The following is a 14,206-nucleotide window of genomic DNA, read 5'->3' on the forward strand; positions in this document are numbered from 1 at the left end:
ATACACTCAGGCGCCACTAGCATTGACGCCTCCTCATGAGGCCCAATGTAGGCGCCACTAGTATTGGCGCCTCCTCATGAGGAGCCCAATGCATGCGCCAATGCTATTGGCGCCTCCTCTTTACAATGTGGAGATGCGCCAATTCATCTGGCGCATCCTCTACCAAACTTGGTTATTTTGAAAAAAAATTCAAATTATATTTACATTTTATTTTATTTTATTTTAAATTCATTTTTTGAATAAAATACTTAAATAAAATAAATTTAATGTTTTTTCTTATAATTTGTAATTAAAAATATTGTGTGTTTTACTTATAAATCATTTCAGAGAAAGTATTTAATATTCCCACGATCATTATTATAAATAAAAGAAAAAACTATATTTCAATAATTAATTTTACATTAATTTAAAATAATTAATTTCATCTAAAACATATATAAAATTTACTAAATTATACTTGTTGATATTTAATGAGTTAACTATTTAGTAATTAATCTTTAAATTGAATGAAGAGTATATTAGTAACATTATTCTTAACTAGTTTAAAATTTCATAAAATATTTGTAATGGTACGAAGTCTTCAAAAACATAAGACAAATTTGTTTTTTATAGTGACCAGAAATAGTAAATCTCTTACAAAATGATTTTGTTCAGATTACAAATACTTCATTACAAAAGGGATTGTTTTATCCAAAGGAAAAAACACATGAATTAATCCTAACTCATTTCTAATATAATCCACAAAATATGAGTGACATGGACAATAATGTCAAATATTTATTTGATTTTATGAGTTAAATTTTTTTAGTTAAATCTCTAGTAAAATTGAATTTTAAGTCATTTATTTTATTCAATTTATCTAATTCATTTGATTTGATTTGATTTTTTAAAGAATAACTTTTTAATGAGATATTTTATCTTTTAATAACTTTAAAAACTATGTAAGTAGTATGTGATAAGTTTATAATGAATGATATTTTATTAAGGTGATTTGATGTTTTTTATTTTATACTTAAATTAGGATTTTAAATTGTTTATAATAGGTTAAAGAATAATTTTGGTCCCCAATTTTGTTTATTTATAAATTTAATTTCTCTATTTAAAATTTAAATAATTTTAATATCTTATTTTATATTCAATCCGTTTTAGTTTTTCTCTCACATTTTTTCATAAAAAATCTATAAGATTTTTTATTTTTAATTTATACTTTTATTTATAAAATTCAACAATGTATTTATATATATATATATATATATATATATATATATATATATATATATATATATATATATATATTTATTATGTTTCATAAATAATTTGTCATTTAAAAATAAAAATATTATTAATTTTAAATATAAAAACATGATAGGTTGATCAAACTGTTTAAATTTAAAATAAAAAAATAAAAAATATTTAAATTTAAAATATAGAGATCAATTTTGTAAATCAAATAAATTAGTGATTATAATATTGTATAACTATATATGTTTTGTATTTAACTTTTAATATTATATTAATATGATGCAAACAAAGTTAAAAATTACAAGAGAAGAAAATAAAATGCGGTTCATTGTATAGTCTTAAATTATAAGATTTGAAATTCATCTAAAAGAGAAGAAAATATCTAATGGTCAAGTTTGAATCTAATGAAAAAGCCAAAATGTTACAAAACAAAGTTAAAAATTACTTAGAAAATGGTATGAGATTTTCTAAGCACCAAGAAGGAAATTTCTTTGAAAAAGTACCAAGTACTTCCTTAAATTAACTTGTATTTCTATAATATTTAATTAGTTACACACGTTTTTGTTTCCAAAACCGTATAATATATTTTTAAATATCAAATGCTTTGTTACTTATAACACACACAATAGATTTCTTTGACCAATTTTTTTAAAGTTCTAAGTTCTCACAAGAGATGATACTTTTTCTGAATAAATTTATTTTTAATTCTTCAGCATGGTGGCTATATATAAAATCTAGTAGCTACTATAATTAAAACACACAATATTTTTATTAAATAGTTAGTAAAATATTTACATAAGTTAAAATATATTATTGATTTTTTTTATTTCTTTAATATTATAAATAAACAATTATCTTAAAACGAGAAAATGTTATAAAGGAGATAAAATATATTATTGATCTTTTATAAGATTGAAAGAATAATAGTGGAATAATACTCATTTTCTTTCTTTGATTTCTAACTTTGTCTTGAAATTCATCCATTTGACCACAAAACCATGAACTTAGCACCATGATACAAAGAGTCAAAATCTACCATAAAAAGGTTGAAATATTTGGAGTACCAAGATAGAGAATGCACACGTTTAGTCAAAATTAATAAATAATATACATACATGTACTTCAAATTAATAAATAATACACATTCTTGAAATTAATTTTATATTCTAAAACTTATTTATTGAATAAAAAATGATTTTTTAAAATTAAATATTTTCAAAATCATCAAATAATTAAATGCTAGTGTTTTTTGGATTAATTTTTTTTATTTAACCAATACTTTCAAAAGCACTCACAAAACATATGTGAAATATACTAATTTATCTTTGACCAAAACTAAATAAATTAACTTTAGTATTCTAGAAACCGATTTATTAAAGAATAAAAAAAATGATTTTTAAAAAAGTAAATATTTTAAAATATGTTAAACATACTAGTTTAACTTTGACCAAAAAATAAATAAATTAACTTTCATTCTAAAAACCAATATATTAAAAAAAAATTTTTTTAATAAAATTAAATATTTTCGAAATCACCAAATTATTAAATGCTAAATTTTTTTAATTAAAAAAATCTTTAACCAATATTTTAAAAACACTCATAAAGACATATCTTAAATATGATAAATTAACCTTAGTACTCTAGAAACCAATTAATTAAAGAATAAGAAAATGATTACTTTTAGTAAATATTTTTAAAATTATCAACTTATTAAATAATACTATTTTTTAAAATAAAAATTTCTTTAACCAATATTTTTAAGCACTCATAAGACATACATGTTAAATACAACAAATTAATTAGTAGGTTAATGCTAACATGTATCCTAAGGACACAAGTTAATGACTTATTTGTATAAATACATTTTTGAAATCGATGCATTTAATTTTTTGAAATTTAAAATATTATTTTATTCCACACAATTTTTTTAATTGTAGCATCCTTAACTTGTGTTTTAAGGACACAAGTTAGCAAGACCCTAATTAGTATTCTAGAGATTGATTATTAAAGATCACATAAATATTTTCAAAATTATCAAATTATTAAATACTAATGTTTTTTTAAATTCTTTATCAATATTTTTAACACACTCATAGTATATAATTTAAATATAATAAATTAACTTTAGTATTCTGAAAACCGATTAATTAAAGAATCAAAAAATGATTTTTTTCCAGTAAATATTTAAAAAGTATCAAATTATTAAATGGTAATATTTTCTTAATTAAAAAAACCTTTAACCAATATTTTTAAAACACTCATAATGCATATTTTAAATATAATAAATTAATTAAAGAATAAAAATATGTTTTTTTATTAAATATTTTCAAAATTATCAAATTATTAAATGCTAATGATTTTTTAATCAGAAAAAATTCTTTAACCAATATTAAAAACACTCACAAAACATATATTAAATATAATTATTTAACTTGCATTAAATGTTTAAATTAAAGACCCTCCATGTCTTCTTCTAGAAAGTGTTGGAACATGTCTCCATTGCTCTATTGGACAAGCTATATTTTCCTCTAGAAGATTTTGACAAAAAATGTGCCAAATCCTTCTCCTTTAATTATAATGACTAATGAAATATACTTACTATAGTCCCATCTAAGCTTTTGAATCATTTTCTTTGTCACTTTCACAAAAAAGTATCAAACAAGTTAATTATTATTATTATTATTATTATTATTATTATTATTTTATTTCAATACTATCTATCTACCTTTAATTATAATAGTTGTATTGGTTCTATGCACAGTTTCAAGTTCATTCTAAAATGGACATGAAAGATTCTCATGAATTTGCTAAGGTTCCTTCACACATGCTTATTGAAGCCACTGGTGATTCTGAAGATAATTGTAATGATTCAACAAGGGATGAATTTGGTTATGAAGTTGGAAGTGGTGATTATGATGATGATGATGCTGAATCTTGTTGCCATGATAATGCTGCTGAATTCAAGGTATGTGAGTCTTTGAATGATGATGAAGATGAAGAAGAAGAAGAAGAAGTGAAAAAAAGTGATGTTTATGTTTCTTCATATTGTGAAGATGATGATATTCAAGAACATAACAATTACAAGTCCTATGTTTCCGATGATTCTTCTGATCATGAGTTTTTAGATGAGATGGAAAAGAACAGGCTTTTCTGGGAAGCTTGTTTGGCATCTTGATTGTATTGTTTTTTTGTTTAGTTTTTATTTATGAATCACTTCTATGGATTTCTGATAATCACTTAGATGCATAGAATCACTTTGATGAAAGCTTTCAATAGTGTCTATGCTTATACAAATTTATAAACCATATTTCATGATTCCTTCAATCTATTATCAGTTTCATATGATATTCCTGTGTTGTGTTTTGTCTGCATCGGCGTCATGACATACATCAAATTATTATCAATATCAACGTGTCAGCGTTGTATCTGATGTCTGTCGGTACATCAGTACATGTGTTATCTACAGAAGCATCATTACGGTATAGTTTAATTATGCAAATAGCATATAGTTGTAGTTATAATAATCATGTTAGAGAATTGGTTGCTTTGATTAGATTTTAAGTTCTTATGATAATGTGTTTTGTTTAAGGAGATATATGAAAGTTAGGTGAATTTTAAGCTTGTGAATTTCTGTGACTGTTAGATGGGGGAAGACATGTGGGTGGCAAGGTGAATGGATGGAAAGGATTTGGGTTTAGTATGGGCCCACATTGATATAAAGTCCTCCTCCCACCTTGATGAAATTCTGATGCTTTTACTTTTTTATTTGGAAATAAGCAAAAAAAATTGGTTGCACTATAACATGTTATCTTAGAATATTTGAAAATCAATTATTGTTCAACTTACTTAGCATTATAGTATTAATTAACATTACCAAGAGTGATGAAATAGTCAAATTTCATATAATTTTAAATAGTGTGTGAGTCTTTACCATTGAAATTGAAAATACTTGTTCACACGTTTTCTTTATTTTTTTAGGAGTTGATCCCTTTGGAATAGAGACTTTTTCATGGTGTGACCTAATTCAAGTATACTATCAATAAATTTTAGAAGTTGCACATGGTGGTTATTTAAATCGCGTTTGTTGGATTGAAATCAGTCCATCTCGATTTCAATTTCCATCTGACTTCGATCCAAGGTGCACAGATGAGTAAATGCGTGGATATGAATTGAACATAAATGAATCCATAAATTTTGATCATGAACTGCATACATCACTAACACCATTTTCAAGCTTAATCAATCTCTCTACTCTAGTCCCTAAGAATTAATCAACAACTTCAACTTCTAACCTATATGAAATTCTTAGCTACTATGTCCAAATAGTCTACTATTTGGACATACATAAAATCAGATCAAATTCAGCACTAAACTGAACATAACCAACTTAAAATCCAAAACAAACCAAACACTTCCTAATTTGTGTACTACTAATCAAATATACACAAGCAATCTTGCTTGTAAAACACAAAATCTAAAACAAATCACTTAAAAAATGAAAGCATTTCTCACAACTAGAAACTCAAATTCTTAACTAGATGAAACAGAATCACCGCATTTATTTACCATCTCCACATCGTTGGTTTCTTTACTTTCTGTCGATGGACTACTTGTTGTTTCATCGTTCGATCCCTCCGTTGTTGTCGAGTCGTCTCTAGAACTGGAACTCAAACAAGAATCCTCCGTTTTTGTATCAGTAACTGATATAACAGATTCCGCATTATAGTTAGATGCAGCGGCCTCTTCAATGTTGTGGCTGTAGTCAGCATGATCATCATAATCTAATTTGGCTCTTTTGAATTCACCACTAGTATCCATTTCTTGTTGACTGTCATAGTCATCTACTTCTGATTGACGGTCTGATGAATGAGATGACATGGATGAATATTCTTCGGTTGATGATGTCTCTTCGCGATCTCGAAGTGTCTTCAATATCAGTGTCTTAAGTAAATTCATCACTTGGACCGCGTGCATAAGAGCAGTTAATGGATCAGACATCTGTTTCATGAGACAAAAATTAAAAATGTAATTCAAAATAACAGTCATGTGGCTGATTGCGTGCAGTATCGACAATCCAAGAACTAAGTCTCATGCCTCCCATCATTTATACTCACGCTCCAGATGTCTAGTCCTAGACGTGAGGGTGCATGTTAAGAGTCTGAGGACAATATATGATCTGAACGAGTCTCTGATACCATCTTAAGAATTGTGGTTGGGCCTAACTCAATCTTACAAGACCGGTTTGTAAGGTGAGGATTGTCCCCACTTATGAATACATGTCCAGATCATATATTGTCTGATGTGACACTCTTACCATACACGATTTGAGATATTAGTCTCTGCAAATGCTTGCGGTGGATGTCTGGTTTATACTAAAAAAAGAGTGTGGGTGCACGCGTAAACATACCTGAGTCATATTTGGAGCAAAAACCATTGCAATATTTCTAGCATCCATTTTATTATAGTCGGCTTCAACTACGACATCAGCCATGAGATCAATAGCCCAATTAAGCAGAGCTGATTCAACTGGTTTCAGCTCCTTCACAAGCTCAACAGATTCTTCTTCAGTGTTGCATTCAAGAACTTCCTCCGGAGAAAGTCCATCTAAAACTCCAGAAGGAAGTTCCCTAAACCATGCTTTTATCAAACCAGCCAAACAATGAACATCAATATCATTCGGCACAATGCCGCTATTCAATTGCTCCCTCAAATGTTCCTCTTCACCGTTTTCCGGATTTATACGAAATATTCCTTCAGCCTGAAAAATCATCAATTAACAGAAAAAAAAAACAGTTATACTAGTTGGTTACATAATCTGAAAAATTGACAAAATAATCATAAATTTTGCAGTTACCTTCAGTCCTCCCTGTGAGTATAACCTTTCCTGCATCAGTAGCAGAATAGTGGGGACACTGTTTCCTTTTGAATCATAAGAACATTGCATTGATTCTGCTGACACACCAAACACACTAACACTGCAAATACTCATGATAATTAACACATTAGTAAAAAAAAATGACATTGCTTAATAGCTTCTTGAAAAAAGTTAATCATAAAAAATGATTTTTTTAGCATTTTAATCAAACCCTAATTGAAATGTTACACAACCAAAATAGAAACCAACAATTAGTAATCTCTCGAGTCGAAGAAAACCACAATAGACGACAAAATTCTCTCTGAACTCCGACTAAGAGATCCAATAGTATGATCAATAACAAAACAAATTTAGAAAAAAAAAGTACCTAGCACTAGGAACAGGAGCAGGAACATGAACCTCAAGCTCAAGAGGAAGACCTAAAAAACCATTAAACCTATCAAACGTGACATGGCTAACATGTTTCACGTTGGTAGGCCATCCAATCTCCATTGGATGATGAACTGCCGAGATTACATCGTCAGGACTCTCCACACTACAAGCCACCATTGATTTCTTCAAAGCAGCCAACATTAACGCCGCCGGCGAAACTTCCTCGCCGCCGGCGCCGTCACGTCCTCCTCTTCTTCCCTTCACACCACCACCACCGCATCCACCACTCACCATCACTGGTCCTCTCATTCTCAATTATCCTCTTGTTATTCTCCACACAAACACTATCTCTAGAGAGACAGATTTTGAATTCGAGGAAGCGTTTGTTTGTTTGTTTTGTTTTTGTTGTGTTGTGTTGTGTGATTTAAGGTTGTTTGTTTTTTGTGTGATGCTTTTGATTTGAAGGCTCTTGTGTTTTATTTCTCTTGTGAACTTCAACGGCCACTTGTGTTTTCAAATTTTGGTTAACTTTATCAATACTTCATTATTGTACTATTTTACCCTTCATGGATATTATTATTATTTATTATATTGTACAAATCATAATTAATTCTACCTGCTACAGCTACTACTCCATATTAAGCTTTTACTTAAATTAAATAGTACATCAACTTTGGTTTAGATCTTAATATAAATTTATTACAAAATATTGTTTAGGCGCAAAATATAGTTGAGATTTAATGAATGTGACATGTCTAAAAAAACAGATATAAAGAATGTGCTAAGTGACCAACAAAGGAAATTAATTTGTCCTTGTTAATTATTATTTTTGTTTGATTTAAAACAACAGTGGCTTGATTTGATTTACCATCAAAATCATGAAATTTAATGAGTGGAAAATATGATTAAGCACTTATGTACTTGGTGGGTGTAATCACGAATTACCAAATAATAGTTGAGTCAAAATGAATAAATAAATAAATAAATCCTAGAAAGCTAATGAATTTATGAAAGACCGTTGTAAAAGGAAAAAAAATAAAGATACTAGTTAGTATTTATCATATAGGGACTCTTGTATAACGAATAGTTGTATCATCTTTTTCTTTTAATGTTTCCTCTTATTTTTGGAGACAACTTTTGTATAAGATAGCTCCTTTTTACTTGATCTTATTGCTTTTTTCAGAACATAAACGTTTACGTTACAACCGTTGCACGGCACTGCAAATTTTTGAGAGAATAAATTTGTTTGGGTCTTATAGCTACTTATTCAAGGCTTAAAAAATTTGAAAGTGGGTTGGGTAGAAAAAAAACTAAGAACTAACTCCACGACAATGAGAGGAATGTACCATGCACTCCATATTTTAAACCTAACACTCTCAAGTAATTTTATAATATTAATTATATTTTTTTTATAATTTTTTTTTTTAAATTTGTATCGTTTTTTTCAAAAAGCTAATAAAAAATAAAAAATCCACTAATAAGAACACATATTCTTTTTAATTTCGATGATAGTCTATATATATTATTGAGTATCTTGAAAAATGTGATAAAACAATAAAAATTAGGTATTGTTCTAAAAGATGAGTATAGGGCGGGGTGGCCGCGGAAGGTGTCATTGCCACGAGAAAAATCGAAGGCATATGAGGTATAAGATGACAACACTCATTAGAAGGAAAAGTCGAATGAAGATTTGGGCAAAGCAAACGAAGAAAACAACTTTACGAACGATGAAGAGGGTGAGACTATTGACCTAAGTTCGACATCGAAGAGCGCATAAACGGAAAAATATATGACGAACCATGATGACTCAGACTCAAAGAAGAAGATATGGGTGAATCTTATTAGTGGTAATCAGATCCAAGCTAATGGTATGGCCATATAATTTTATTGGATGTGAATATGGAAGTAGAAAAACGGTATAGAGGGGGTGAATAGACCCAAATTAAAATTCAATCTCTGTTTTCCAAAATCAGAGTGTTTTCAAAAATGAGTTGTGAGCGAAATGTTTCATGCGAAAATGAAAATTATACAGTTGAATATTGTTTGTTTCACAAATATCAAAGATCATAATGATGAAACGCTTGGTATGAATTGATTCAATTTGTGTAATCATAAGAAGTGTATACACAATGATTCAATTTGTGAAGTTCTAAATTCAATTCGTTTCCAGATTATCAATCAGCTATCTTGCTTAACATGTTATCCAATTCCAACAAAACCTAATGCTTACGTAATAAATCTCTATCAAGAACAAACAATATAATACGACAAAATTGAAAAACCTAAGCATGCAATCACTATGAATTTAAATGCAAGAGTAAGAGAGAGAGAGAGAGAGAGAGAGAGAGAGAGAGAGAGAGAGAAAGATGGCACTGATATTTATAGTGCTTCGATGTTCGTCCTCGCTTTACCTACATGCACTCTTAAATGGTTTTCCACTAGAATCTGTGATCAGTGCATTTTGATGCATATTCTTCTATAATTGTACTTAGGCATTTATCTAGTTTATCTTACTTATTTTAATATTTTATTATGTTTTTAGATTTAAGTTCATGTTTGCCTTTAATCTATTTTCGTTTGCTATTTTCAGTTTTAGCGGCTATTTGATACATGTCGATTGTTTAGATCATAACTTGAGCTACGGTTGTCGTTTTGCGCGTTCTAACATGCTCTGGAAAGCTAAGAGAAAGGGCTATAATTTTCTTGTTTAAGCCAAAAGCTGATTCAGAGTGCAGACGTCTCAAATAATTCGTTGAAGTTTTGTACTTTAGGAAATAATTTCTTTTGGGCCATTTGTTGGGCCAAATTTAGGTTTTCCGGCCCAGTTTGAATTATAAGTGAAACCCTTATTCTGTTTAAAAGGGCAGCCGCAGTACTGTAGCAAACACACATTATTCACAATAACTTTTTGCTTTTGTGCGATCATGAAGAGGAACTAATCTCCTAGAGTCAATTTGCTGTAACCGAATTTCCAAGGCTTTGAGGTTTTTATTCTATCAATTTAATTTTGTTCTCTTTCAATTCTATTCTATGAAATTTCATTTGCTTAATCTGTATTTTATGGAATGGTTTTGATTAAATTCGTATGATTGCATTCCTAACTATTAATCGCCGTTTTTGTCGTTTTGTCGTTAAATTGCGTTTGTAAATCGTGTTTGCTTAATTCACGATTGTATTTATCCGTTTGCTTAATTCGGAATATAGGAATATAAATATGTCATATATCTATTGCGCTTGTCAATCGAATTTGAATCGAATAGAGATCGAAGCCGCTTAGGGAATTGGTAGGTAAAAACCAATGATTAGCCGGAAACCGAAAACAGTAGATTGGCTTATCTTATAATCGCTTATTTTAATCACTTTCTTTGCTTTGTTTTCTAAATCGACCACTAAAATATAAACCCCCCTTAAATCGATTTCGTTAGGTTAAGAATAATACAAGAATCCTTGCGATATGATACTCGAGGTGTCGCTTCCCGTTTACTATATTTTATTACTTGTTTTTGACTCGTGTGCGACAGCAGATCAAATTGGCGTCGTTGCCGGGGATTCTTGTAGATTTTAACCATTAATATAGTCTAACTATTATTATAGTCATAGGTGTTGTGTTTTAACATTTTTTTGCCCTAAGTTTCTTGTGTTCAGGTGTTTTTGCGTTTTATGATAAAAAAATCTGTTTTTTTTAAGAAAATCATCTCAAATTATTCCGATCTTTTTTCGATTAACTAGGAAAAAATCAATGATCAAAAGCCTCTATTTAGAGACTAAATAGTGGAAGTTATCCTAAAAACTCAAAATTCCTTATTTTTCTATTTTTTATGATTTTGTTTTCTATTTTGATAGTTTCAGAAAATTCCGAAAAAAATCTCAAAAATTTTAATTGACGTTATTAGATTAATTTTTGTGTTTTTGTATTTTTTTCCTTTTAGTTTAATAGTTTTTTACGTATTTCAATTGTTTGTTCTTAATAGGGACATTGTCGGTATTTTCCTATTTGTTGCTGCATTGCTGAATTAGTTATGTGTTTTCTCATTGTTTGTTGATTTTTTATTGAGTTTAATATGGCTGACCAAAGAACTGTGAGAGAACTTGCTGCTCCTGATATGAATTACAATGGTTTATGTATTGAATATGTTGATGTTACTGTTCCTTTTAAGTTGAAATCTGGTTTAATACACTTGTTGTCAATGTTTAGTGGTCTTGCAGGTGAGGATCCGCATAAGCACCTTAAGGAATTTCAGGTTGTTTGCTCTACACCATTGAGACCTGAAGGAATCACCGAAGATCACATCAAGCTGAGAGCCTTCCCGTTTTCACTACAGGGTGCTGTCAAGGATTGGTTATATTATCTTGAGTCGAATTCTGTCACGACTTGGAATGATTTGAAGAGAGTCTTCCTAGAGAGATCCTTTCCTGCCTCCAGGGCTGCATCAATCCGAAAAGAAATATGTGGTATTAGACAGAGAAATGAGTCATTGGCTGAGTATTGGGAGAGATTCAAACAATTAGTATCCAGCTGCCCTCAACATCAAATTACCGAACAACTGCTTATTCAGTATTTATATGAGGGATTGTTATCAATGGATAGAAACATTCTTGACGCTGCTAGTGGTGGAGCACTTGTCGATAAAACTCCAGTTGCTGCTAAAGCCCTAATTGAGAACATGTCACTCAACTCCCAACAATTCACAACCAGAAATAATTTTATGGTCCAAACAAAAGGTATGAATGACATTCAGGTTTCCTCTTCCAACAAGGCTTTAGAAACCAGAATTGAAGAGCTTACTTCTTTAGTGAAACAAATGGCAGTGAGTAAACCTCAAACAACAAAGTTGTGTGGTATTTGTACTTCTACTAAACATCCAACTGACACATGTCCTATTCTTCAAGATGAGTCGGTCACTCAGTTGCCTCAAGCATATGTAGCTAACTTTTTCAACCAAAGCAACAATCAGAGAGGGTACAACATTCCTGACTTGTCCACCAACAAATATCATCCCAATTGGAGGAACCATATAAACCTTCGATATGGAAACCAACAGCCCACCCAACAACAATTAGTCATACCCCTGCCACAACCACAGACCACTCCCCAAGTCTCCACCTATGCACCTTCCGGACATTCATTGGAGGATCTTGTCAAACAAATGGCTGTTAACAATCTCCAATTTCAGCAACGAACAGATTCCAGTATTCAGACTTTGCAGACACAGATTGGACAACTTGCCACTTCGATGAATGCCATGCAGCAAGCCCAAGGATCAAACCAACTTCCTGCCCAAACAATAGTTAGTCCAAAAGGCTCTAATGTGAGTGCAAAGGTATAAATTTGAATTGGGGTCCCAAACCATTTAAATTTTTCAACGGTTGGTTAGGTAATGATGAACTAGTTCCATTGATCAAGGATTTTTGGGAGTCTACTATTGTTGAAGGTAAGGTTGCTTTTGCCTTGAAAGAGAAGTTGAGGTTGTTGACAAGTGTTTTAAGGAAGTGGAATAAGGATGTATTTGGTGTCATCAATTTGGAGGTGGATAGTGTTTTAAGGACCTTAACCAGTTAGACAACTTAAATGCCATTGGTGGGGAGGTGGAGGAAAGTTCTAATGTGTTGATTTTGTTAGGCTGAGGTGGGAGGCTACCAGGAAGGTTTGGAAGTCCTTGCATAATAGAAGCATTTGGATCAAAGAGGGCGACCGTAATATGAAGTTTTTTCATAATTCTTTGAGGGTAAGACTTAGGAGGAATAACATTGTGGGTCTCAACACTTGCAGGGGAAGACTCGAGCAGGTTCATGAAATGAAAGCGGAATTCAAAAGGCATTTTGAACGTAGGTTTACTGAAACTAATTATGTGCGGCCTATGTTGGATGAAGTGTCTTTTAGACAACTTTCCTTGGAGTATAAGGCATTTCTTAAAGAGCCTTTTGCGTTGGATGAGATTAAAGAAGTCATGTGGAATGGAGATAAAGATAAGACTCTGGGCTCAGACGGTTTCAATTTGGGTTTCTTTAAGGTTTGCTGGGATTTCCTTAAAGATGATTTGTTTCGATTTGTTAAGGAGTTTCATGAGTGTGGTAGGGTGCTAAAGGCAATAACGACTTCGTTTCTTACTCTCATTTCGAAAGGAGATAATCTGCAAGAGATTTATGATTTTATACCAATCTGTCTAATTAGTAGTCTTTATAGGATTTTATCCAAGATTTTGGCTAATAGAATCAGGAATGTCATGAATAAATTGGTTTCGAAGTCCCAACCCGCTTTCTTGGCAGGTAGGCAAATGTTATATGATATCCTGGTGGTGAATGAGATGTTGGATTTCGCTAGGCGTAATAAGGAGGAATGTTTACTTGTGAAGGTCGATTTTGCAAAGGCGTATGATTGCATATCTTAGGGCTATTTGAGAAACATTTCAGGTCAAATGGGATTTGATCCTAAGTGATTGGTTTGGATGAATGGGTTAATTTTAAATAGCTCTATGCCGATTCTTGTAAATGGTAGTCCGATGAAGGATTTTGTGGTGGGAAAAGGGATTTGACAAGGTGGTTCTCTCTCTCCCTTTTTGTTCCTGCTTGTTGCAGAAGGTCTTGCGGGGATGATGTGGAATGTTGTGAATTTGGGTCATTTTAGTGGTTTCAAGGTTGGTGATTCCTTTCTTTTTTCAAGGCTCCTAAAGTGGTTGTGTCGGAATTAATTTCTATTTAGCAGAGATTTCTTTAGGG

At 30.7% G+C, this 14,206-nt stretch overlaps 2 protein-coding genes across 2 annotated transcripts; one reads left to right on the top strand and one right to left on the bottom strand.

Moving 5' to 3' along the window:
- Positions 1-4,021: 4,021 nt before the first annotated feature.
- On the top strand, positions 4,022-4,417 carry LOC127129793 (uncharacterized). Its single transcript, XM_051058918.1, has one exon. It carries the CDS (start codon positions 4,022-4,024, stop codon positions 4,415-4,417), a length of 396 nt encoding a protein of 131 aa, XP_050914875.1.
- A 992-nt stretch (positions 4,418-5,409) lies between these two features.
- LOC127125460 (rho GTPase-activating protein 2) lies at positions 5,410-7,995 on the bottom strand. Its single transcript, XM_051054236.1, has 4 exons — positions 7,485-7,995; positions 7,097-7,217; positions 6,650-7,000; positions 5,410-6,240 (listed from the first exon to the last, which is right to left on the bottom strand). The coding sequence occupies exons 1-4, from the start codon at positions 7,796-7,798 to the stop codon at positions 5,773-5,775; spliced, it is 1,254 nt and encodes a 417-aa protein (XP_050910193.1). The 5' UTR covers positions 7,799-7,995; the 3' UTR covers positions 5,410-5,772.
- Between the last annotated feature and the right edge of the window lie 6,211 nt (positions 7,996-14,206).

The sequence above is a fragment of the Lathyrus oleraceus genome, chromosome 3 (assembly GCF_024323335.1).
Source record: "Lathyrus oleraceus cultivar Zhongwan6 chromosome 3, CAAS_Psat_ZW6_1.0, whole genome shotgun sequence".
Classification (NCBI taxonomy): domain Eukaryota; kingdom Viridiplantae; phylum Streptophyta; class Magnoliopsida; order Fabales; family Fabaceae; genus Lathyrus; species Lathyrus oleraceus.

Coding starts and splice junctions, on each gene's coding strand:
- LOC127129793 (XM_051058918.1), top strand. CDS start 4,022: ATGGACATGAAAGATTCTCATGAATTTGCTAAGGTTCCTTCACACATG.
- LOC127125460 (XM_051054236.1), bottom strand. CDS start 7,798: ATGAGAGGACCAGTGATGGTGAGTGGTGGATGCGGTGGTGGTGGTGTG. Junction 7,218..7,484: donor GCTCCTGTTCCTAGTGCTAG/GTACTTTTTTTT, acceptor GAGTATTTGCAG/TGTTAGTGTGTTTGGTGTGT. Junction 6,241..6,649: donor TTGCTCCAAATATGACTCAG/GTATGTTTACGC, acceptor CTCATGAAACAG/ATGTCTGATCCATTAACTGC.